Genomic DNA, 24,431 nt, shown 5'->3' with positions numbered 1-24,431 from the left:
ATTTGCCATTGAATACGGACTATCCGTTATGACTTTTTCCCGCAGATCGATGTTTCTTTTTTAATTTTATTTTTATAAAGTAGTAGTGGTGTTGATAGTATTTAAATAAATTTGAAAAAAAAACCACGATTTTATGAAGTAGCCAATTAGGTTTTCCATATCGTTTTAATCTAACTAAAACGTGTTCAAGATGTTAAAAATCTAGGAACAAAACCTAATGACACAAATCTTTTAATAAATTCATTCTAGTCTGGATTTAATATATGAGTTTGATTTAAGTTTTTAAAGAATATTCTAAACATAATCGAAAATTCTATTACGGACCACAAGCTAATGAAATCAACGAATCTTTTATGGTAAGATATCCATATGAACTATATGATATATATTTAGTCTCTCTATTGTGACATCTGAATATTTAACGACTTGAATGTTTATGCAAAGAATAAGAAATGTGTTATCAAGATTTGCATTTACTTTTTGGTCGAATAAAATGGTTCATATTATAATGTTGATCCTTTCCAAAAATAATAACCGTATTGAAAAATTGTCAATAAGGAATATCAATCATTTTGAATTAAACATCAGAATCCTGTCCTGTTACAAATTTGAGCGCTTTGATATTAACATCGCCCTTGAAATTAATTCAAAGATTAAATCATCCCTAATAAGAATTTTTGCACGCATCACAGAGTAATGAAGTCTGATGAAAAACTTGGTCTATATAACAAAATGAAAATCCTTTCTGTAACTTGATATGGCCATTTTTACTTCAAACTTTCCTAATTTGTTTTATTGAATAAGATTTCTACAGATATGTTCAGAACGATCCTAATATAAGTAGTCTTTAAAGATCTTTTCTCAATTCGTAGGCTCACTAAATTGGTGTTGCTTTATCAATCGTTTTAAAACTGTGTTTTTATACTAGTTTTCTTATACAGAACTATGAATATTCTATCGTGTGTACGTAATTTCTATTCAATGGGGATATCTTAATTGATATTTTCTTTAAAATTTAGAAAATAAATGAAAAAAAACAAATAAAGACAGTTTGACAAAATCTGTTGCTTAATATTGATTCAATAGTCTAATTAAATGTATTACTTTTCACTGTAAAGATAAATGTTAATGAAAATCATGCAACCAGCCATCAACTTATATACTACAAACGTACAATAACAGCTTCTCTTTTCTGGAACAAATTAGTAAAGAAACACACCAAACCGATTAAAAAATCACAGATTAAGAAAGGATTATTTGAGGACAAATTATAAGAACAGTACTCTGAATAACAAAAACAGAAGTTTTAAGATGAAACTGTTAATGAATCCTGTAAGAATAAGTTACAGCCAATTCAGCACAGAAAAACAACTCGCTTCTTTAAAATGAGCCCAAAGAAAAAACCCCTTAATAGCAAACTAAAAAATACAAAATCAATCTACAACAACAGAAAAAAAACCACAAACACAAAACAAACAAACTAAACAAACAGCACCGTATTAGATAGTATCATCAACTAGTTTACGTACACAGAACTCTTATCTGAATATTCTATCGGGTACATGTGATAACTATTCAATGTGGATATGCCTATGGAGATTCTCTTTAAAATTGGAAAATAAATAGTAAGAAAGACAGATAAAAACATTTTGTTGTTAAATATTGTTTATATAATGTAATTGTAAATCACGCAACCAGTCACCAATTGAAATGCTAGTTCTGGCACAAAATAGTATAGAAACACACTGAACTCAAAACATTAATCAGATTTATGCATACCAATTAAACAGCATTTTTTTTCAATTACTTTAGTGTTACGTATAACTTAACCGCATTCCTTTTTTTTGTAATTTACACATTTTATACAGCATGAACTCTTATTTAAAAAAGAAGTTATATAGTGCAAAGTTGATTTATTACCGAAATCCTATTATATATCACAACAATTGTTATAACATTGTTTTCATTAGCATTATTTCAATTTATATTATGCAGCAAAAAAACACTGTGTGATATGTAAAAAAACGGAAGATGGGACAACATTCCATTAAAGACCTTTACTTTGAAAATTAGTTTACTATTGATGAATATCAATTGCTCCTTATGTTAACAGTTCACAGGTGAAACTTCCCTTATTTAAAGTCATATATAGATTAAATGTAAAAAGATGTTTGATGGACGCCAATATGATAGCACGACAAAACAACATTAACCAAAACTGACAAAAGACATCCAAAAGTGAACATAAAGTCTGCTAACAAAAAAAAATGAAAACAACACGTTTGATAATTTAATGCGTTCAAAGCGCTTTTCTAGATTTACCTTCATCAGGAATGCTCATAGCCAAATATTTGAAAGCCGATGCAACAATATACTGGTGTTCATAACCTTTGTCCAGCTCTTCACAGTATATTGTTTTGAACTGGAGTCAACACAGAATTGGCCAAATAACAAAACATTTATAAATGACAAACAGACAACCAAGGACGTATTTCCTGATTTATAACAAAGTATAACAGATAAAGGCGACACAATTTTCCCGATGTTTAAATCTCTAAATCTAATGGATTCGAATGAATGGATCTAAAAGCAGCTAGACTAGATTCGTCCACAGGGTAAATAAAGGCAACAGTAGTAAACTGTTGTTAAAAAATCGTAAATCTATGGACAAAAAACAAAATCGGGGTAACAACGATACAACATTAAATGTAACACACACAAAAACAGACATGATTAGATAAAATACGATGAGAATAACAAATATAACATCAAAACCAAATACAAATTATAGTAATGAGAATTCACACTCAAATATAAGAGAAAAAAGGACACAACGGATACACAACGTTAAAATGTAACACACACAGAAACGAACTATAATATAACAATAGATATAGAAAGATGTGGTGTGAGTGCCAATGAGACAACTCTCCATCCAAATAACAATCTAAAAAGTAAACCATTATAGGTTAAAGTACGGCCTTCAACACGGAGCCTTGGCTCACACCGAACAACAAGCTTTAAAGGGCCCCAAAATTACTAGTGTAAAACCATTCAAACGGGAAAACCAACGAATGGCCATATTCCTGATTTGGCACAGAACCCATTTCCTGATGCATCACCTGCCATGGAATTAAATTCAGTTAGAATAGTTCAATCAAGAAAAACTGATTAGCTGAAACATATCTAGACCGAATCTTTCATTTATCGAAAACCTGTCTAAACGCAACATGTTCTCAAATCAAGTCATAGCACATTTTTTCACAAAATTCAAAACGGAAAGTCTTTTGTTAATGATAAAGTCAAAAGCGACAACACATTCTTTGTGATAAACTTAAATGATGTATCGAGTTTGGTGTGGGTGAAATTCAACAACTGTCGATCATAACAAAATGTATTGCTCTATTGCAACTGGTAAAAATATTCTTATGCGTTTGTTTTTTTCGAGACTGGCTAGATTTATAGGGGGAGGATTGAGAACTCAAAAAACATGTTTAACCCCGCTGCAATTTTGCGCCTGTCCCATGTCAGGAGCCTATGGCCTTTGTTAGTCTTGTATGATTTTCAATTTTAGTTTTCTTGTGTATGTTTTTAAGGTTCAGCTGACGGACGCCTCCGGGTGCATTAAAGACCCATTGGTGGCCTTCGGCTGTTGTCTGCTCTATGGTCGGGTTGTTGTTAACACATTCCCAATTTCTATTCTCAATTTTATTATGATTGTCAAGTTATTAATAGTTTTTCCGTCATGTTCCAAATTCAATCTCTTATAAATCATAAATTTGACAAATGACATCCTAAAATTGCATAAAATCAATGTTATTTATCTAATACAATATAATTGAAAGGATTCAACATTGAATTTGAAATTAAAATGAAATTGTGTCGTTTGTAAATGACATAAACTGCAATCAGCTTCTGCAGTGTTTGATATATAGAACATTTGGTATTTCATTATAGCTTTTATTTTTATATACGTATTTTACATTGCAGAGTACAAGAGAAGGGATAATCATATAATGAAGCCCGTTTCTATCGATTTGCAGTTTGAGTCTGTTTCAAGTTAGGAGCCTGTAGTTGAGTCGTTGTGGATTGTTTATCAATTTTTGTTTTGTTTTTTGTTTATTGTTTAATTCAAATCAGACCGTTAGTTTTCTCGTTTGCAAAACATTTGTCATTTAATTGAATTTTATTGCTTGGTTGTACGATAAACTAAAGAGTTGCTAGCTTCTGTATCGTTTGCGCTCTAATGTAGAGTTGTCTCATTAGCAATCTTTACCTATTTTTGTCCCGCCATGTACCTACACAACTCGTGCCGTTCAGCATCACAATCTGGGTAGAAATAACTGAACGGATGATCGGCAACAAACCCTTAAACATTATTCTAATTGACCATTCAGCATTTCACACTTGTATTGATGTTGATTCTAAATGACTGAACAGATCAAACACCAGGTAGTTTTACTGAACAACCGGTCATCATTTACCATTTGGTAATCATTGTAAATGGCAGATCCTCATCAAACATTTCTTTCTCACAAAAAAACTACCACACAGTTATAATTACAAGTACACGTATATTCAAAAGTATAATTTCTTACATGTTTTAAATTCAGTTTGAAACTAAATGTTCTGTTTATAAGGCCTTTTTTGTAAGCTCAACAAGACCATCACACCAGGAACTTAATGTGCAACTTTAGTTATATTTCAAATTAACGGATACCTTTCTGTCGATCTTTGAAACAGAGAAATTACATAGTTTAGAAACTGATCACACCACAAGTAGTCAAAACCAATTAGAGCTTTGAAAAAGAATATGCAATGTTATTAGTTTTTCATATGAAAAGTCCTTCTAAGTGAAAAACTAATGTGTGATTGTTGTCTGCATGCGATTAATTGTGCAAAACATATAGCTTAAATGTTTTAAAGGGGCTGTTGTTTACTCTGTTTCTCGTCGCAATTCAATAACTGTAGACCATTTCAAACCAGAATTGCTCTACTTGGAACTGCTGCAAAATATGCCTTTGATAGAACCAAAGAATTATGTTTTTATTCAAGCGGGAAAAATGGAAAAGATAAAAAAAAACAAAAAACAACAACATGTTGCTATGTAACCCTAAGATAAGGAAAAGAAAACGAAGGTATAAACCAAATCAAATATTCTTTGAAACCAATGATATAAGTGTACATGTTATAGGGGCTTAGACGTGAACACGATTCAACGGGTTTTATTGACTTGCAATGAATCGGGCATAAACTATTATATAAAAATGAAAAAAAAAAAAATTTGCGCATGCGACGTTTTCTTTTTATATAGCGGTACAAATGTTTTATATGTAATCTTCTCCTAGTACATTTTATATTTTGATTATGTATCTTTCATACACGATAAGTTTTGTATATAGACGTTCGTAGTGACATAGATATGCAAAGACCCTCCATAACATTGACTTGTTTACAATTCAAATATCGGATATGGATATGTTGCTCCTCAAAAGGCTTCAAATCCAGTAGCATAAATTTCATGCACACTTTGGGAAGAACTCGCAATAAATCTAAGGCAATTGGTAAATGATCTACACTGTGATTCCAGATGGACAAGGGCTAAAAAATTAGATTGCCATTGGAAATTATCGTATGTTAGCTAAAAACATATTGTATACTCTGCAAAAAGACCATGCTTGTAAGCCTCAAATAGTTCTTACAACGGTTATTGAATATGCTTTGTTTAAACGACACATACGATTTACAGTCACCATAACGACGAGTCTATATATTTATACATACCCCGCAGCCAAACGAACATCATCTTTTAGCGCGTCTGGCGTACTAAATTATAATCCTGGTACATTTGATAAGTATTATTATCATATACTTAGACTAAATAACATATGATTTAAACCGTTTGATAATAGCATTAAGTTAAAGTTTTTTCCATATTTTTCGATTTGGTGCTTAGCGGGCTGAAAATAAAAGTTTATCACATGCTTCGATTGTTATCACATGGCTTACCGTAACGTTATCACATGGCATTCCGGTGATACTCGGCAAATTTCGGAAAATACACCTCAATGCTACGTTTACAGTGAAAAACATTACAAAGTAGTGTACAAAACAATTATTTAAATACTGTAAAGTATATTGTGTAATATAATTAAATTAAAAAACAAAAACAAAAACAACTAAATAAATGCATTTTTCATTTTTTCTGAAACATAATTTAGAAAGTTACTTTAAAAAAAATGACTTTTCCAAACAATGTTCATTATGTATATTGTTGAATTATTTTCTTTGTCGATTCGTCCAGATAAAAATGTGTTTTTTTCTCTTTTGATGCATATGATAGAAATATTTCATATTGAATATATCAAATTTTGGGTCCGACGTCCGTGAACTTTTTACTCTTTCAACTTCTTTTCGGGAACCACGTAAAAGGATCAATATATGAATCTGTTATTTTTCTCTACTGTTGAAGCATATGCTAAAAAGATCATAACATGTCATTTTTTATATCGCATGTATTATCAGCCCTCGGTCAATATCAGCCCTCGAGCCATGCGGCTCTTGAGCTGATATTGAACCTAGGGCTGATAATACATGCGATATGAAAAATGCCATGTAATAATCTGATAGCATAGATCTCACACCTACAAAATCGGAGAAGTTGATAAGGTGTTGAGAAGTTATCTCTATACATCAGTAGCTCATCTGTGTAATATGTGACATTTGTTTCCTGTTGAGATTAAAGGCAGTTACAATTATGGAAATATACACACGAGCTAATAAAGATCTAGCTATTTGCTTTTAACCTCTTCAAACAATTATGTCTTCTTTCAAATTTTGGACATTCAATCTTCTTTGTTTTTATAAATATATGAAATTCGTAATGCTCAGATTATTAATTAAATAATGTTGTGTTTATATTTTAATAATATCCAAAAAATAACCGAACAATATTACATCTTTCTCGAAAAAGGCTTCCATTGTCGCCTATTAGGAAAGTATGATAAAGGATTTGATAAATTTCAATTCAAAATTCGAAATTTAAAATGGTTAATCTTTAATTAGGTAAATTAGTCCGCTTAAAACCAATGCTCAACTAAAAAAGCAAAAGTCTATATCTTATAAAAATCATATTAAATATTTTGATTAGACTACCACAATGATGTATAGAAATGACTTCTCAACACCTTATCAACTTCTCCGATTTTGTAGGTGTGAGATCTATGCTATCAGATTATTACATGGCATTTTTCATATCGCATGTATTATCAGCCCTAGGTTCAATATCAGCTCAAGATGACCATTTTTGAGTTCATCCGTCACCGGAAAAAACTCGTCATTTACGCGCACCTTTATGACGTCATTTACCAGATAAATGGGGTGGCATGTATCCCTGCACTATTCACGTTCATCAAGCGTCTTAGTGATCGTCATTGTGCATGATAAAATAGAAATAATTGTTGTTCGGTAGGTACTAAATGAAAATTCCCTAATGACAGCAATGCTTATTGTCAATTTTGAGAATTCAATTTGCCGAATAATTCGTACAATATAGAATTATAGTTTTCTAACCACTCGCTTAACATTTAAATGGAAGTGATGACGCCACTAAACGCACAAATGACGTTCACTAAAACCGGAGTTTTTGACGGAAATGCATCGAACTCGAAAGTTGTCTATTGATAAAAAAAATAAAAATAGGCTGCACTGTTAATAAACGAATTATCGTTTCCGATAGATAACTATATGTCACATCAAGAGCACATTCGAACATTTTTAAACATATAAATGACGGCGCTCCGATAAATCTAATATGAAGAATAACATTATGTGCACCTTACTAGTGTCAGAATATTCTTGCATCATTGTAGATATAATGCAATATTTCACATAAAACGAATTCCATTAAGATAAGTTATCATAATATAATATATTTGTTGTACTTGTTAGTTCAATTTAAAGAATTATATCGTGGAATGTGTTAAACTGGAAGTTCGCTTTACTCTTAACAGCACTTAAGTGTGATATATGTCAGAAATCTGACATACAAAACGTCATAAATAGATTATAATGGTTATATGTAAGTAAGTGCAAAAAGGGTGTTTCATTTTAAACGATAAAAAGTTCGAAAACCGACAAAAGAAGTAAAAGTCTCTTTTGGATTTATATTACAGATATATCACAGAATCTAAAATTGAAGACGAGATGATACACTATAGAAATTTAATACATATATAAGCAATAGTATTGTTATCCTTTTTTTCAACCTTCTGTGACTACTTTGTCATGTTTGTAAGTCTTCAGCTATAAGTATTGTATTTTGATTAGACTACCACAAATATGTCATACCATCATTATCAATATGCATGTACTGCCTGTTTTTAGTTGTTTTCCAATCGTTTGATGTATTTAAGCTTTTGATTTTACCATTTGATGAAGGACCTATGGTTTTCATTGTTTGTTTTTAGTCAATGACTGTCTTTGAGGAATTTATAATGATGGCAGGTAACCTCTGTCTATCTCATTAAAAATGTTCCGATATTTTGACCGATTTGTCTATCTTATACTGACTGTTAAATTACGTCTTTTGAGTTGAGTATTGGTATGATAACAATCTTGTAGATAAGTGAAATTTCATATTTCAAGTTAAGTATTTTGAGCTGGTCAGACATTTTGAGTATACCTTTGAATATATAAGTTCGATACGGTAATGTAATTTTTTTGCTATTGTTTAGTTCTTGTATCTATGATCTTATATACATTCATGTACATGGTACAGTGCTTTTCCTCGATAACAGTATCGTAAGCATAATAGAAAGGCGGGACATTCAAACTCATAAGTTGATAACAAACTAACAACGCCATCGCAAAAAAAGAATGGAATGCGTTCACTGTTACGGCCAACACCGGCTATTCTTCTAAAAACGCATTATTTTAGATTGTTTTTATTTTGACAGATGTACAAACAGTTTACTTTATAATACACATGAAAAACGGAAACGACATAAAATCGTCAAAACAATATTCACATGAAAAGTTATTGATTCACGGGATCATTTTCCCAGTCAATGTTAACAAGCATTTAAACTTTGTCACATTCATCAAGTTTTAACACATGGAAAATTAAAAAAATGTAAAATATGAAGTAATATTCAACAATATTAATTTTTGTAGTTCCAAAGAAAAAATCTCTATATTTTAATTATTTTTAACACAGTACATTTTTTACTCTTATATTCAGAAAATGATATATTAGAAAATATGCAAGAGAAATTATTACTAAACAATAAGACGAAATTGAGATGATTTGGTTCTTTACTATGTGCTGCCGCCTATCTGAATTTTATATTTTCATATTTTCATAAAACAAATACAACATTAACTTAAGGGCATACGATACAGTTACAGGGAAGGTAATGACGTTGCTAACGTAATTTGTTATTTTCGCGACGTCAAACTGTGAGATATCGGGAAAAGATGCATTTTCGACTGATTTTTATCATTCAAACTGATTTAATTTGAAAACGAGTTCATGGACCCCTATTTTTCAAAACGACATTTTGTTTCATTTTGCAGGGAGATTATGTGACCCAAATTTTATAAAACTGTAAATAGAGGATTTTTTTTTAAATTAGATAAACATGCAGTAAAAAAATACGTTTTTTCCTCAATTCATGAACATTTGATAAATATGAGTTATTTCTGAATAAAAATTTGCATTTTTTTGTATGATATTTATAAAATACAGAAATTACCGATTATTTAACAAAAAACAAATTGTGTTTATTTATTTATAACAAAAAAGTTATGTCTTTCTTTCGAAAAAGAAATTACGGCCACAAATCTGAATTTTGAGCAAATATACAAAATGTCGACCTCATTTTACTCAAAAAGTTATTACATATTTGATTTAATCAGTTAAAAAATAGCCTATATGCAAATTTTCATGAACTTGTAAATACAGGATCAAAACTGTATCGTATGCCCTTAAAATAAACAACTGATTGACGCAATTGGTTTTCATGATAAACAAACAGTAAAGTTCGTAATAAATGTCTTCTTTCATTTAAACAATGATAAACCATGATTTAGTTTAACAAGGTCAATATTCACTGTTATGTTAAATTCTATTTACTACACAGATAAATATACAACCATATCTTGGAAACACTTGAATAAACAATTTGACAAATTAGAATCATACAGTTGTGATCAACACAAATTAAATTTATACAAATTCTATTTTTTTCTAAATGTAGCTGCAGTACAAAAGGCCAAACATATTTTACGAAACCACATCGATTGAACATGTTTTGATATACATTCATAAATGAATTCCACAAATATTTCATCTTTTGTTGAAATATCCAATGATAAAAATCGCCGAAAATTCTATAAGTTAAAATCGGAATTTTTGAGATTAAAATTACATAAAATCAAATAAATCCCTAGCAATATTCCGAAAATATCTGCATCATGGTATGATAAAGTAGCAGACAGGTTTCATCAAGGTTCACCAAAACAGTTTATTTTCATCATTACTGGTATTTCATTAAATGCCATTGTCAAATTAATGAACCATAATACTGAGTCTCGGTTAATAGACAATCGAGGATGCATTTCATTGTACGGATATATCTATACATAAATAAATTCAGCCTAAAATTTTAATCTGACATTAAGTTTGAAATGTTTGAATGTTTTTTTGGTGTTACTAATACTCTTTGACAGGACATAGTTCATGTTTTAAAATATTTGACAAAAATACAGTTACATCACCTGAAGTGTTCTTCAAACATTATGTTTTACAAAATGAAATCATAAAGCAAAAAAAAATATCATACAACATCGACATGAAATAAGAAAAGGTGACAATTGGAGCAAACTGCAGCACCTAAATTTTCTTTTAATTTCTGTCTCATTTAAAAGTCGCAACCATATATATAAATCAGTTAAGTCTTTGTCTTTTTATCTATAATATAAAGCAAACTCCTCTACACGTATATGTCCATTTGCGAGCAACGTCTTCGGAATATATATCCCTGCATTGTGTACGTTATTTTGAGTCAATCAATACATTTGAACATTAGGATGGCACTCATGACGCTTTGTTTTAATATTTTAAGGCTTTATAAAGTGCTGCCTTTCATAAACTTTCATCGGCGTGTTCTTCTGGTAACCCATGCTGTTCTACATATGCAGTGTGATTATTATTTAGCCATGGTGTATTTTCACATATTTCTATATCTTGTCCTGTTAATTCTTGACTAGTCTTTACGTCATAAGCATAACTACTTTGTGTTATAGGTGATTGAGTAATATTCAAAGTTGGCGACGAGTGAAGTTCACGTTCGTTGGGTCGAACTTTGTCCCCTCTACTTGTTACACCATTTGAATCCGAATTCCGGTGATCTTTCCATGATTTGGTGCGTGACGTAAATGTTGATCGCCACCTTGAACTTCCCGATCGGGTCAATGTGTATCTCCTCCAGGCTTTCTTAAACTCATTTTGAACCTAGAATGAATTCAAAGCAAAACGTTTAATAAATTAAGGAAGCTATAAACCCGCAACCGAATGTAAGGATACATGAAAATGTCCTATCCGATAAATGTCTCCTACCATAAAACTGTAATCTATAAATGTCTATGAAATGAAAGATTCAAATTCAAAACAAGGAATATCGACGTTTTTCATAAGTTAATATATGAATGTGCTTTTATGATTTCCCCTGAAATTTATACCTCTGATTTAAAAAGAAACTATCATGAGTAATTTTTAATTCTGTCGGTTTTTTTAAATTCCTTGTTGTTGGTAATGTCTAAAAGAAGTTCAAAACATTTGAACATTTTATCTCCCAGTCGAAACGTTATCACAGGAATAATGATTGCATTGGTAGAGAACTGCTGCTTGAAATAAAGGTATTAAACCAAGGCATTAAACAAAGAGTTTAGTGGTGAAAGTGACGTCATCTCTTCGAAAACCATCACGAATTTGTAAATCAATCAAAAATATCTGTTTATCTGATGGTAGCACACATGTTCGAATTTAACTTATTACCGGGTTTGTACTTACATGACCAACTCGACGTGCTCCTTATGTGAAGCCAGATCTGATTACTCTTCCCGGAGCACGTGAGATCATTCCTAGATTTTGGAGCGTTTCGTGTTACTCAGTTTTAAGTTTTTTATATTGTGTTTTGTGTTCTGTTATTTTTCTGTTTGTCTTTGTCTTGGTTAGACGCTGCTCTTCAGTTAATTTTTGACCTATGAGTTTGAATGTCCCTTTGGTATATTTCACCATCTTGAATATGTAACACTGTAGTGCTTGTTAAAAATTAGCCTCATTTATTACGTTGTCGTCTCATTGACCTTTGCCACATTCTCTTATATTCAATGATATACGTCGTTTCTTTCTTTTGATAGGTAAGAAAAATTATGTCTTTATCATTGAAACTATAAGTCCTATGACTCAAGTTTTAATTTCAAGCTAGACTCGCCACTTACCTCCGAATTGAAGAAACAAAACAACAAAGAAAGGATAAACCCCTGTAAATATATATGTTCCAAATATAGAATATATTATATATAAAAAGAAAGATAAAAAGGTTGAAATAAGTTGTGAACATATAATTAACAAATATGCAATGACTTTTAACTTAAATAATGTGACTTCTATCATTTCCCTGTTAGACGAATTGATCACCTCTTTGTGAGCTTTGGTGCTTAGGTATTTTAGGTGTTTTTTACATCTTCGACAAATCTGTGTACCAAGTCAAGAATCTTAGCCATGCCTTATTCTTGGTTGTTTTTTCTTTGTCTGTACTTTATTCGGGGGAGTCGAAATTGAAAGCGTCATTTTCCTGCAGAGTGAATGATCCTGTTATGGTCAAAATACTTGATGTAAATGTTTCTTATCTCAATAATAAGTGTTGTCTGTTGTTCTGTCCAATATTCTGGGTGCTACTGATCATTCAATCTAATTAAAAAGCACGATCTCTCATCGCTCCAGTTTTCTGGTATGTCGCCTGGGAGATCTAACGAAACCCACTTTGAGGTCACATGTGAGTGAACTAGAAGTTATGAATTTATAATGATATGCAAATGAGTTGACGACCTATCACTGAGCAAATCAAAAAAGTTTATGAATTCTTTGGACTGACGATTTCTTCATTAATAAATAAGTTACATCCTTTTACCGCACGACAAACTTTCAAGATCGTCGAAGACTCATTTTTATTGGTATAAAAAGACACACCTACGAGATTAATTACATGTGACCTTAGAGCGGGTTTCATTAGATCTCCCACGCGACGGGAGCGATGAGAGATCGTCATTTAATTATATTGCTGATCATTCGTAGCATGTATTACTAGTTCTAGACAATTGCGTATGTTTCTGTAAAACTGATAATTGTTCCATTGCTGTTACCCTCAAAATAGATTATACCACAAAAGTCATACCATAAACACTAAATGGTCCATTTAAGTTTTGAATCAATAAAATATATAACAAAATACACAAAAAGATGACACGAGCAATGAAAACTGCGAAAAAAAAATCTCACTGTTTTATAAATTATAACTTTATCATAAAATCCCATTGCTTCCCATGTAGGAGTTAATAAAAAAAAACATTGCTTACCGGGAACGAAGTAAACAAAATGTATACTGCTTACCTGGTATGAATTAAAGAAAATTTCCAAGTAAAAGTAAATGAGCAACCCGAGTCCTTTTGACTGGGTCTCCACAATTTGAAATATTATACTAAACACCATATAGTGAACACCAAACAATGGGATTAAAACAAGCGTCGACTTCGCAAGTCTCCTGAAATGAAAAAAATATAACATCAAGAAGAGTACAGACAAAGATAACAACGCCTATCTCTTCATTTGAAACACTAATTGAGCTAGTCTTGATAAATTCGTTGATTGTTGAATAGGTAAAATATGTTCTTGTTGTCTATAATCTAGTATACCTAGTAGCCTAATTGCTTTAAAAATTGCTAATTTCAAAGGAAACATTTGTAATAGAAGATATTATGAAAAAGAAAACTGTTGAAACTAAAGATATAAACTAGAACCTGCATATAAGTTAAGCAACCAGCTGAGCTATGTAATATGCAATCCCGTGATAGCCATTCTTAAAGGCATAAATGTTATCTAAAGCAACGCTAATTGGCATATTTTACAATTAAATAAACATTTGAGTACTTTTGTCATTAAAAATGTCAGAGTAATATTGTACAACTAAAAAGAGAAACATAACAAATATTGCTTGTTGATCATTTTTTTTTAGAATAACTTTTGTATGAATGATTTAAATTATTCTGACACTCATTTTTAATCCATACAATGATTTCAAATATTGCTCTAAAACTATAATTCACTCGAGTAATGCAAAGATAGATATCACACGAGATTAAATCCATGACAAGGTTAGATGATCCGCGTAAGTTAGATGTCCAGATAAGCTTGTGTTAAGCCTAACCGGTTAATCTATGATAATAGTTTAACACAGTCTATACGATTTTGAGCCGCAGTTAAGGTACTTACTATATCATAGATACATTTAGACAAGGGGAATGAATACATTTATATCTATTAAAAAATGTATAAGAAGGATATTTTGAACAAAAATCAACATAGCTGGCTTTGGAACTTTACATTTTCTTTCAGAAAAAAAGGAACCAAACATGTCAAACTATCTACTTTTTTTCAAATATCTTTCAACAGTAGCAGACAGCTCTTTACACAACTGTTTTATGGATTTATCTATAAGAATTTTTGAAATACAGACTAAAAAGTGACATTAGCTATGAGTTAGACCAAACATAATTTGTTTTGTTTTATACATTTATATGACAAGTGTTATCTATTTGTTTCATGTGTTTAAATGTTCCTCGGAAATTCGTTATGTTCGTTATTTTTATTTTATTTATATATCCAGAATAATGAAAAAAAATTCCCTATAAGTAGCCTGTTTGATTCATTTTGTACAGATAAGCTCAAACTCTCATTGGTATATTATTGTCATGTACAACAATAATGCAACCTCGTTTGGTCCCGTCTTCATTTCAGCTCGTTAATGATAAAAAAATATATATATCTCTCGTTACATTATGTAAAACAAGATGGTGTCTTGTCAGAACATGTCTGTTTCATAGGAATTGCCATTCAATGCTTATGTAATTCGTCATATTACCCTAGGTAAACTTGTACATAACATCTAGGTCATATAATTATAAAAATCAATTGGTACAAAATCTACAATCTAATGAGCCGTTTGTTATTTGCAATGTTATCTTAGTAAACTTACACCACTATATCATGCTGAACATAAAGTTCAATAACACCAATTTGCAAAACGCCTGCATGATGTTATTTTTCAATTGCTTGAAATCCATATCAATTTTCTTATTTTTTTTATTCACTTCTCGCATTTTTGTTATTCAAGAAACAAAGTACTTCCATAAAGCAAATCCAATTTTACATGCAGGTATTTTGCAGTTCTATTATATAACATACATAATAAGTCATCAAACTAAAATTAGTAAAGTAAATTTTCCTATAAAAATTACCAATGTGTTGACGTTTAAATACCTTACAACGTATTGCTTGCTAGATTATGAGAAAAGAATAAAGATGAAATATACAAATGGAAAATTCAAAACTCATTTGTTGCAGAGATTATAGTATATAGGACATATTGACGCAACCCTCGGCAATACCACGTTCCATACGACATCAGAATAACTAGCAACAACTAAATATGGATTTGTTTTTTCATTACAAAAATATTTGAAGGCAAATGTGCTTTATTTGAGTACCCTCAGAAACATATCTATGTTCATCCTTACCGATTTGTAAAATGTGAAAATATGGATTCTACCAATATTATATGAGTGATTAGATATTTATAGGTTCGAGTCATTTTAAACTTATCAAAGATACCATATTGTATAAGGTGGTAACGATGAAAATAAACATGTTTCTGAGAGAGAACTCAAACAAACCCTATTATGTGTGTGTCAATATTATCAACTGTTATATTGACTTCAAGAGGAGATTTGCATAAATCAACTATCTTATCATGTGTTGAACCAAGCTCGGTTTTATTCAAGGGAACATAAAAAAAACGCAGACAATTTCGCCTCCCATATTTTTGAAGATCAATTTCAATTGATTCGACTCTACCATTCATTTGCTTATTGCTTTCTTTAAGTGCTTAATTGTTTATCATTTAACCTGAAATTATTTGCTCTTGTTTCTCTATTCTTGCTCTGAGATTGGAAACACAATTAGACAAATCACTGTCTACACTAGCAGTAACAACATAAGCAATTCATGGATCGATACAATCATTAAAATCGGGACTAGCAAAATCTGGACCAACAAAATCTTGACTAGCAAAATCTAGACCAACAAAATCTTGACTAGCAAAATCTGGACCAACAAAACCTTGACTAGCAAAATCTAGACCAACAAAATCTCGACTTGCAATAGTATGTTCGGCTGTTGTCTGCTCAATGATCAGGTTATTGTATCTGTAATTTGACACATTCCCAATTTCCATTCTTAATCTAATTAATAATTCTGATAAATTGACTTCCTCGCCTTCAATTGTTGTGAAAATTATAGGAGGTTGGGATAGCAGTCTATTTGAAGTACTCAGTGGTGTGCTCCTTTGTGCTACTGAGTCAGTATCAGACTGTAGGCAATCATGATGACTTTCTCAAAATCTAATATTAGTAAGGTCCGCCATTTTACATGTTTACATATTGTGAGTACATTTTATAGTTACCATAATTGTTATATTCAAATGTAGTAATTGACCACCAAATCTTAAAGAATCACTTATTTTAGCATTGGAACACTTGTATGTTGCATTATACAGACGATATTTGAATATTTTAACATACATCATAATATTTTTGAAAAAGATTGCCTCTGATGTGACCAACCTTCTTCAATTGCCGCCATCTTTCTTCCGATTTTTGTATGCTAGGCGAGCTTTTCTTTTACACAAGACTCATAAGTGAATTTAGAAATGGAGAAAAATAGTATTGTGCGAAATTAGCTGGAATAGTCTGTTTCTTTATTGGTTTTTATATGCTTTTTAACAAAAACATCTGCAAAAGTGTAACTTTATTTGAAGTCGGACATGATTGTCTTATTCGTAATTTTTGACAAAATGACTAAATTTAAAAAAAGGAAGAATGCAGATCAAATAAATCACACATTCATTATTAAAAATAATCAATTGGCTAAAAACAGTTAAATACATACAGAATTTATAGTGAAAGAGTTTTATTCTATAAAACTCAACATAGCGTCAATAAATATTTCCATTTCCTTATATGAAGTTTTGCCTTGCAAAACATACAATTACACAATTAAACATTCCACCTTATTTATTAAAACGGCAAACCATCAAAGTTTGCTCCAATCATAATGCCTAAAGTAAATTTAATAAAACCTTCAACCATTTCTTCCGCGTTCAAATTGGATAAAGGAATATTTGAACCTTGCAATTTTGTCTTATATATGTTCAGTAAACACAGTTAGTAACTAAAGTATATACTCGAAGAACTGTTAAAATTAAATTGCTAGTGACAAACGATTTGCCATTAACTCGGTGACCTAAAGGTGTGGCGATATTTATTCACACCTTGGCAAAGTATCATGGTCATTTACTAAGTTTTAGTTTATACATAAATAAAGGCAACAGTAGTATACTGTTGTTCAACATTCATTTATCGATAGAGAAAAAACAAATCCGGGTTACAAATAAAACTGAGTGAAAGGTATCAAATTAAAGAGAACTACGACACAACAGAGACACAACAATGAAATGTAAAACACACAGAAACGAGCTATAATGTAAAAATTGCCATTTTCCTGACTTGGTACAGGGCATTTTAATGATAAAATTGGTGGGTTGAACCTGGTTTTGTGGCATGCCAAACCTTCCGCTTAAATGGCAGCGTTAATTATAACATTTAAATGACAAAATTACACGACAGGGCTACAATAAATAAATGGAAGACATTATAGGACAGAGAAAAAAAAACGAATAATAGCCATCAAAAGGTTACAGGTTAAAACATATTTGTATACGCCAGACGCTCGCTACGGCCACATAAAACCATTCTCAGATGAAAAAAGTTTGAAACCCATAACAACTACAAAGTTAAAGATCGCCGAGGACCAAAAGTTCCAAAAAACTGTGAGGCCAGGGTTATCCGCCTTGGACATAAACATCGTTATTATCAAGAATAATACATAGTTTTGCAAACAGTTAAATTTATAAAATGACTAGATAATGGATAAATGTTCCTTAGAGTCAATGGTATTACATGTATGTTTATGTTATTATACATTATAAATAACCTTAATCGAAAATCGGGATAGATATTTTGAAAGGAAACTCTTAGAAGAATTCCTCTCTTATTACATAGGTTAGAAAGGAACCTTTGGATGCCAAATTATTTTACCTAGTATATCCAATTCCGTCGTTATATGTGGATCAGCCATATTTGTCGTCCATCTTTACATTTACTTGTGCATTGTTAAAAGACTTACTTACCTATACCTAAACTTCTTAGTCTCTGGACACGGCGACGAATTCAATTTGGTAAATAAAACTCTGACGATATTGATAAATATGGTAAAATTAATCTGTAATAAAGTAAAATCTGTCGTCATTATTTAGAAATTATTATGTTTATTTGATTGATCTAATGTACAACATGAACGCCTCAATTATATGTGAACATTTTTTATTTATCTTTAATTTCAGATTGTCTGTAGAACGTAATGTCTGTGAACAAATAACAGGTCTTTGTTTGATTAAGACTCTTTGTTAATCTTGTTAGTCTTGTATGATTTTAAATTTTAGTTTCTTGTGTATAATTCGGAGTTTAGTATGACGTCCATTATCAATGTACTATTATGCATATTTTAGAGGCCAGCTGAAGGACTCCTACGGGTGCGGGAATTCTTGCTACATTGAAGACCCATTGGTTGCCTTCGGCTGTTGTTTGCTCTATGGTCGGGTGGTTGTCACTTTGACATATTCACCATTTCCTTTCTCAATTTTATCTTATACTTCTATAACTTCCTGGCGATTTACTTCCGATCTTAGTCTTCGTCATCAAAAGACAAATTGTGTCAAGGTCCAGAACGTAGGTAGAGATGCTACTTATATTCAGAATGACCTAACAGAGATCTTGCCATAACGTATCTGAATAAGTTCTATATTGTTCACATTGACAATTTGTAAAATTTGCAATGAGGATATAACATCGTGCGCATTTACTGCTTCAGAATCTATGGTGGAATTCACATCTTTTTCAAACAACTTGCTTACTAGAGGATGTTTCACCGCAGAAAAGTACTTCTGGTTTGTGATATTCACAATACTTACATGGATGCGTCACATGAGTATATTCTGGGTTCAAGGTTGAAAAAGTGGCCGTTCGCACTTAATGTGTTCTGAATTCGCCTTTGTGTTCATTGAAATCAAATATTTTTTGATATACAAGAATATAAACTGAAATCATTTCTATCAATAAAGGAGACCAGTATATCGTTCTTCAATAGTCTTATCTTTACTTCTGATTGGCTGACAATGTTTTATCTATCAGCACATAAACCTAATTTTGGCATGTGACTGTGACGTCATCGACGGTTTTGTAAATGGTTTACCCCGGTTTAAAATGCAACTTAGAATTTAATTATAAGGAGTTACTGTTATTTTTTTCCCTCTATTGGAAATTACATAAAAAAGTGGTGCACACTTCAAGATAACACGCTACGCCGGTTATTCAGTATGCACCACATTTTTTATGTTATTTCTTTGCATACAGAACAAATATTGTAGTCATTTCTCGAAGAATAATTTTACTTGTAATTTGTCCTTATTAAACTTACTACAATAGTTAATAATATAGGTCCATGAATAATCCATTCCACCCAACGGATGTCATAAGTTGTCCAGCAGCTGAAATTTAAATTGCCGATAAGTATTTATATCACATATTTGCAAAAATTAGGAACATTAATGATGTTGGGCACGACAACAACGAAAATCTACAAAAACAACTCACTAAGAGTTTACCTTTCGCTTTACTGATAGTTTTTAGAAGATGAAAAATTATTTTTAACATTAAAATCAATCATTTCAGTTTGCTCAAATAATCAAAATGAATGTGTACTCTCGCACAAATAAGTTTGGTGCTCTTTACCTGGGATCAAAATGTGGTCCCTTGAGTTCAAAATGAAGTAATCAGACGTTTTTGATTTGACACTAATATGCGTACCGTTTTTATAAAGATAAATGATGTTTTCAACATAAGGATACTTACAGTTTATTATCCACTGTCGATCTTACAGCTACCCAGGGTATAATGAATACCAAGGGAAATGCTGAAACCATAAAATATAATATCAATTAATCAGTTCAAAGGTGATCTTCTTAAATCTCGAAATGTGTTTGATTCTGATCAGTTTAATATCATTAATCGGACTATTTATGTAATATATAAATACCATTTTACATATCAATCTGGTGCTTTCGCCGTGGGTCACTAGCTTAGGGTTTGAAGTTTGTCGAGGAAAGATTTAATCAAAATTTAATTGAGAATAGGAAGGTAAAGTGTGTTTCATTTTAGAAAGAGATTTTAATTGTTTTAGAGATGGAACGCATATTTAAGTTATATTTGATCTTTCATGTGTTCGTACTGTTCATATGTAGTTGAACCTATATCAAATAGATTCATACGCCATACACAATTTATAAATTATACACATTATTTTGTAGCACGAGTATCTGAAAGTATATGTTTTTGATAAAAGGCAACAGTAGTATACCGCTGTTGTAAAGTCACAAATCGATCGGGTGAAAACAAATCCGGGCCACAAACTAAAACCGAGGTCTTGACAGGAAATAGAGAAAACTCGTCTTAAAAATCTTTGATGTTTGAATTGATTATCAAAGGTAGACGAAAACGATCAACTACAGATATTTACGCCAAATGCTCCATGGAAAATTAAATATGAACATGCCTCATCAAATTCTATGTTTTTTTTTAATATTTTTTCATAATCCTACATTTCTATGAATTCTTGTATTTCGACACTTACTCCATCCTAGCAGCATATAGATATGTAAATGTTTCTTTTCTGTAAACACCGCTACTGATATCAACATCTGTAGGTACAAAGCTTCCACAAATATCCAAGCATAGTTAGCAGCCATTATATAGTTTACGATTGTCATAAACATCCGACATTCCCAATGCTAAAAAATAATCAAAAGTTGACATCTTGTATAAAACACCTTGCTTTCGTTAAAGACCGTAATTTTTGTGTTTTCAGTTTACTGAATTTTTGATTTAACACCAACCTCCTCCCTCCTCCCTCAAAAAAAGAAACCAAAACCCCGCATCTTCTTTAAAATTATAATAATAATGTCAGGGCTAAATAACAGAAATCATAAATACAGTAGAGTTTTTACATTTTTAACACGAATTGAAATTCTTCAAACAAAAACATCATACTAGTATTTGATTTTGCATGTTTTGTTATTGAGAGGATTTCATATCTCATTAGTGGTCAAACAATCTCACAAATAGGCATCGATGGAGAATGAACATGTACCTACTAGTTAAGAGACAAAATAATTGTATTTTTAAGTGTTCACATTAAATCTACAGACCAATTGAAATCCTCATGGGTAGTCAAGGTCGTCAACACATCGGTAGTAATAATAGATAAAAATGAATTTCATTCACCACTACATTGATATAAAGAAAAAGGGGATTACCAATGTTTATTCACTTCTGTCACTCCGAAACAGTTTATTTATTGTTTTCGCTGTTGAATAGGTTGATATAAATTTATCAGGACACACTGGGGAAACATGGAAAGTGACAAACATGTTTGATAGTTTTAACTTATCTGGCTCAACTTTTCTTTCTTTCTTTCTAACACCAATTATATTTCGAATTTTTGCATAAAATTTCGAAGATTTTTTATCTAATTATGCTTAAAATGTAGAATAAACTCACATCACCGTACATACAAACAAAACAAAAAGAACAAAATCGATGGATATTTGCTTAAGACAGTTATTTATATTCAAGAGTTAGAATTTTTGGAATATGATGGTCCGAGACCACAATTGTCGTCCTTACAAATGTAGTCCCTAGTGTTGGCAGTAGGTTACTTGCCATTAATTTGTATACCCCTTCCAAATTTATTTCTTCATGTTTAATGCCTCAAATTACAAGTAGGGGGTGAAATTACACGGTAAACAAAATTTGGGTCCAGAATTTTAAAGGAAAGTTGTGATTTGGTCCAGCTGAAAAAGATTAAGAATTAGTACTTCGGAAGCTGTCAAAAGATTTCAAGACGCCCTAAACATAAAATTGTCCATATTTGGAGTAAGAGCCGATGAAGTTTTCTATAATTTTGATATAATTTTTCCCAAAAATAGTACAACACACTGTAAAAGTTTTTTTAATTTTTATTTATGTTCTTAAAGAAATGCACTACGAAATAATTGTGGTCTCGGACCTGATGCAGCCAAAAACAATCCTTACATTATGACATTATCAACATTAAAATAAAATCTAGAGAAGAAAATTCATGAAAGGGATCATGTTTTTTTTCACGAAATCTTCATAAAGTAGGATTGAATATTTTTATAAAATATTTACAGCAAAATGAAAAATGAATTCATTATGGTCAAGATAACTGAACGGATACATACTATAGAACATGTAGCAACATAACTAGAGAACTGACAAATTTTGTTGGTTCTTTGTGATGTCGCACTTTGTTTGAGGTTTTGAATTTGCCATTTGATTAGGGACTTTCCTTTTTGAATTCTCCTCGGAGTTCAGTATTTTGGTGATTTTACTTTTTTACTAGGCTACATCAGTTTAATTAAAAAAGTTCAGCTCAACTATACGAGTAAAATAATGTGGTTTTATTCTTTTTCTTTCAAGTATATAAAAGACATTTTGGTCTACATTATGAATTTTTATCTGTAGTATTTTGCTTATTCTGTCAAGAACTGATTAAGTAAAGAGAATAACTTCGCATCGCTTTACATTTTTTAGCATAGTGGTTGTTCTACCAGGAACAAATATAATGCAAAACCATCAAAATTATCTGAAACGCAATTCAAGGGAAAAACTGTTCATTCTTGCAAATAAATATTCTTTACAAATTATTACGTGAAGAAATATCAATCAAAATAACAGTCAACAAGATTTTGACACAAGTTATTATGTAATGATGTTAAGTTTGATTTCCGTTTTGATATCAAATCAGAAAATTTAATCAAAATGTGATTTTTGTTCATTCATTATTTATTTTATTTTGCAATGTTTTTTTACATTTATATTCCAGCAGAGTTTGAATTTATCCAATCGAAATTATTTCTATCAATGACACAATAATTGGTACTAAGAAAACAGAATAACGTTATGTACTTTTAAAATTATTAAGGAAGTAATTTCAAATGCTCAACTGCATGTTCAGTTATCTTGTCAGCTGTTAGTCAATGAGATTCTTTTATACAGTAACTTTTCAAAGAGAAATAATACAAACATTTGTTTGCCAACATTTAACTTACTAATCCTTCTGGGAGAAAAGCTAACTGTCCTTTGTCGTTATAGTAGACGTCACTGGAAAATCCTAAACCTTCTATCATAATACCATTCTTAATGAAAGATATGATAGCTCTCAGGATGAACGACAAGAAAAGATTCAGATGAATGGTATTCCGTGGACAATGCAGCTTTCTGAAACAAAAACACAAACACATTGTTAAGGTTAATAAGTCAGATATTCCGAAACGATAATATGATAAAGGCGTTGAAGAAAATTTTAAGTTTCGAGTCAAATTGCACGTATTATCAGTGTACTAAAGATTTTGACTTATTCATTTTATTTTACAGTTTAGCACCTCAATGATTATTTGCTAGATTTAAGTAGCATTGTTTTTTAAGCAAATAAAAAGGCACATTGTTACTGGAAAGAAAACATATATGTATTATATATGTTTGCTGGTTTGATTGCATTTAAATCTTAAAATTTTAATTGTATAAATATAAATGATGTATGAATCTAAATCACTTTGACATTAGATATAACGTAGTTAAAGGAAATCTAAATGCTAAATATAAACGAAAATATGATTTATATCTTACTTGAAGTATAACATTATGATTACTGCAACTAACAAAGACGCTAATGACAATCCATAACCGGTGTGTTTCATAATTGTAAGGTTGTCCATGTGGTCCTAGAATTGAAATTTTAAAAGTTGACAATGATTTATAATATATTTATAATGAACATATATTTAAAAGATTGATAACACCTATATATATATATATTCTTTGTTAATAAGAAAATA

At 30.8% G+C, this 24,431-nt stretch overlaps 1 protein-coding gene across 4 annotated transcripts in view; it reads right to left on the bottom strand.

Annotated features, from left to right (window-relative positions):
• Positions 1-9,900: 9,900 nt before the first annotated feature.
• The window catches only part of LOC134706693 (parathyroid hormone/parathyroid hormone-related peptide receptor-like), a 152,347-nt gene continuing 137,816 nt past the window's right edge, over positions 9,901-24,431 (bottom strand). For all 4 annotated transcript variants that reach the window (XM_063565862.1, XM_063565863.1, XM_063565865.1 and 1 more), the window contains 9 exons: positions 24,223-24,317; positions 23,646-23,814; positions 21,146-21,302; positions 20,368-20,428; positions 19,934-20,003; positions 18,588-18,679; positions 13,676-13,826; positions 12,505-12,546; positions 9,901-11,515 (listed from right to left, as the gene is read on the bottom strand). In XM_063565862.1, coding sequence (XP_063421932.1) covers positions 11,147-11,515; positions 12,505-12,546; positions 13,676-13,826; positions 18,588-18,679; positions 19,934-20,003; positions 20,368-20,428; positions 21,146-21,302; positions 23,646-23,814; positions 24,223-24,317 — 1,206 coding nt within the window. In that variant the 3' untranslated portion in view covers positions 9,901-11,146. The remainder of the gene's footprint in view (positions 11,516-12,504; positions 12,547-13,675; positions 13,827-18,587; positions 18,680-19,933; positions 20,004-20,367; positions 20,429-21,145; positions 21,303-23,645; positions 23,815-24,222; positions 24,318-24,431) is intronic.

Source organism: Mytilus trossulus, chromosome 2 (genome assembly GCF_036588685.1).
Source record: "Mytilus trossulus isolate FHL-02 chromosome 2, PNRI_Mtr1.1.1.hap1, whole genome shotgun sequence".
Classification (NCBI taxonomy): Eukaryota; Metazoa; Mollusca; class Bivalvia; order Mytilida; family Mytilidae; genus Mytilus; species Mytilus trossulus.
This window is presented reverse-complemented; position numbering and strand designations above follow the sequence as displayed.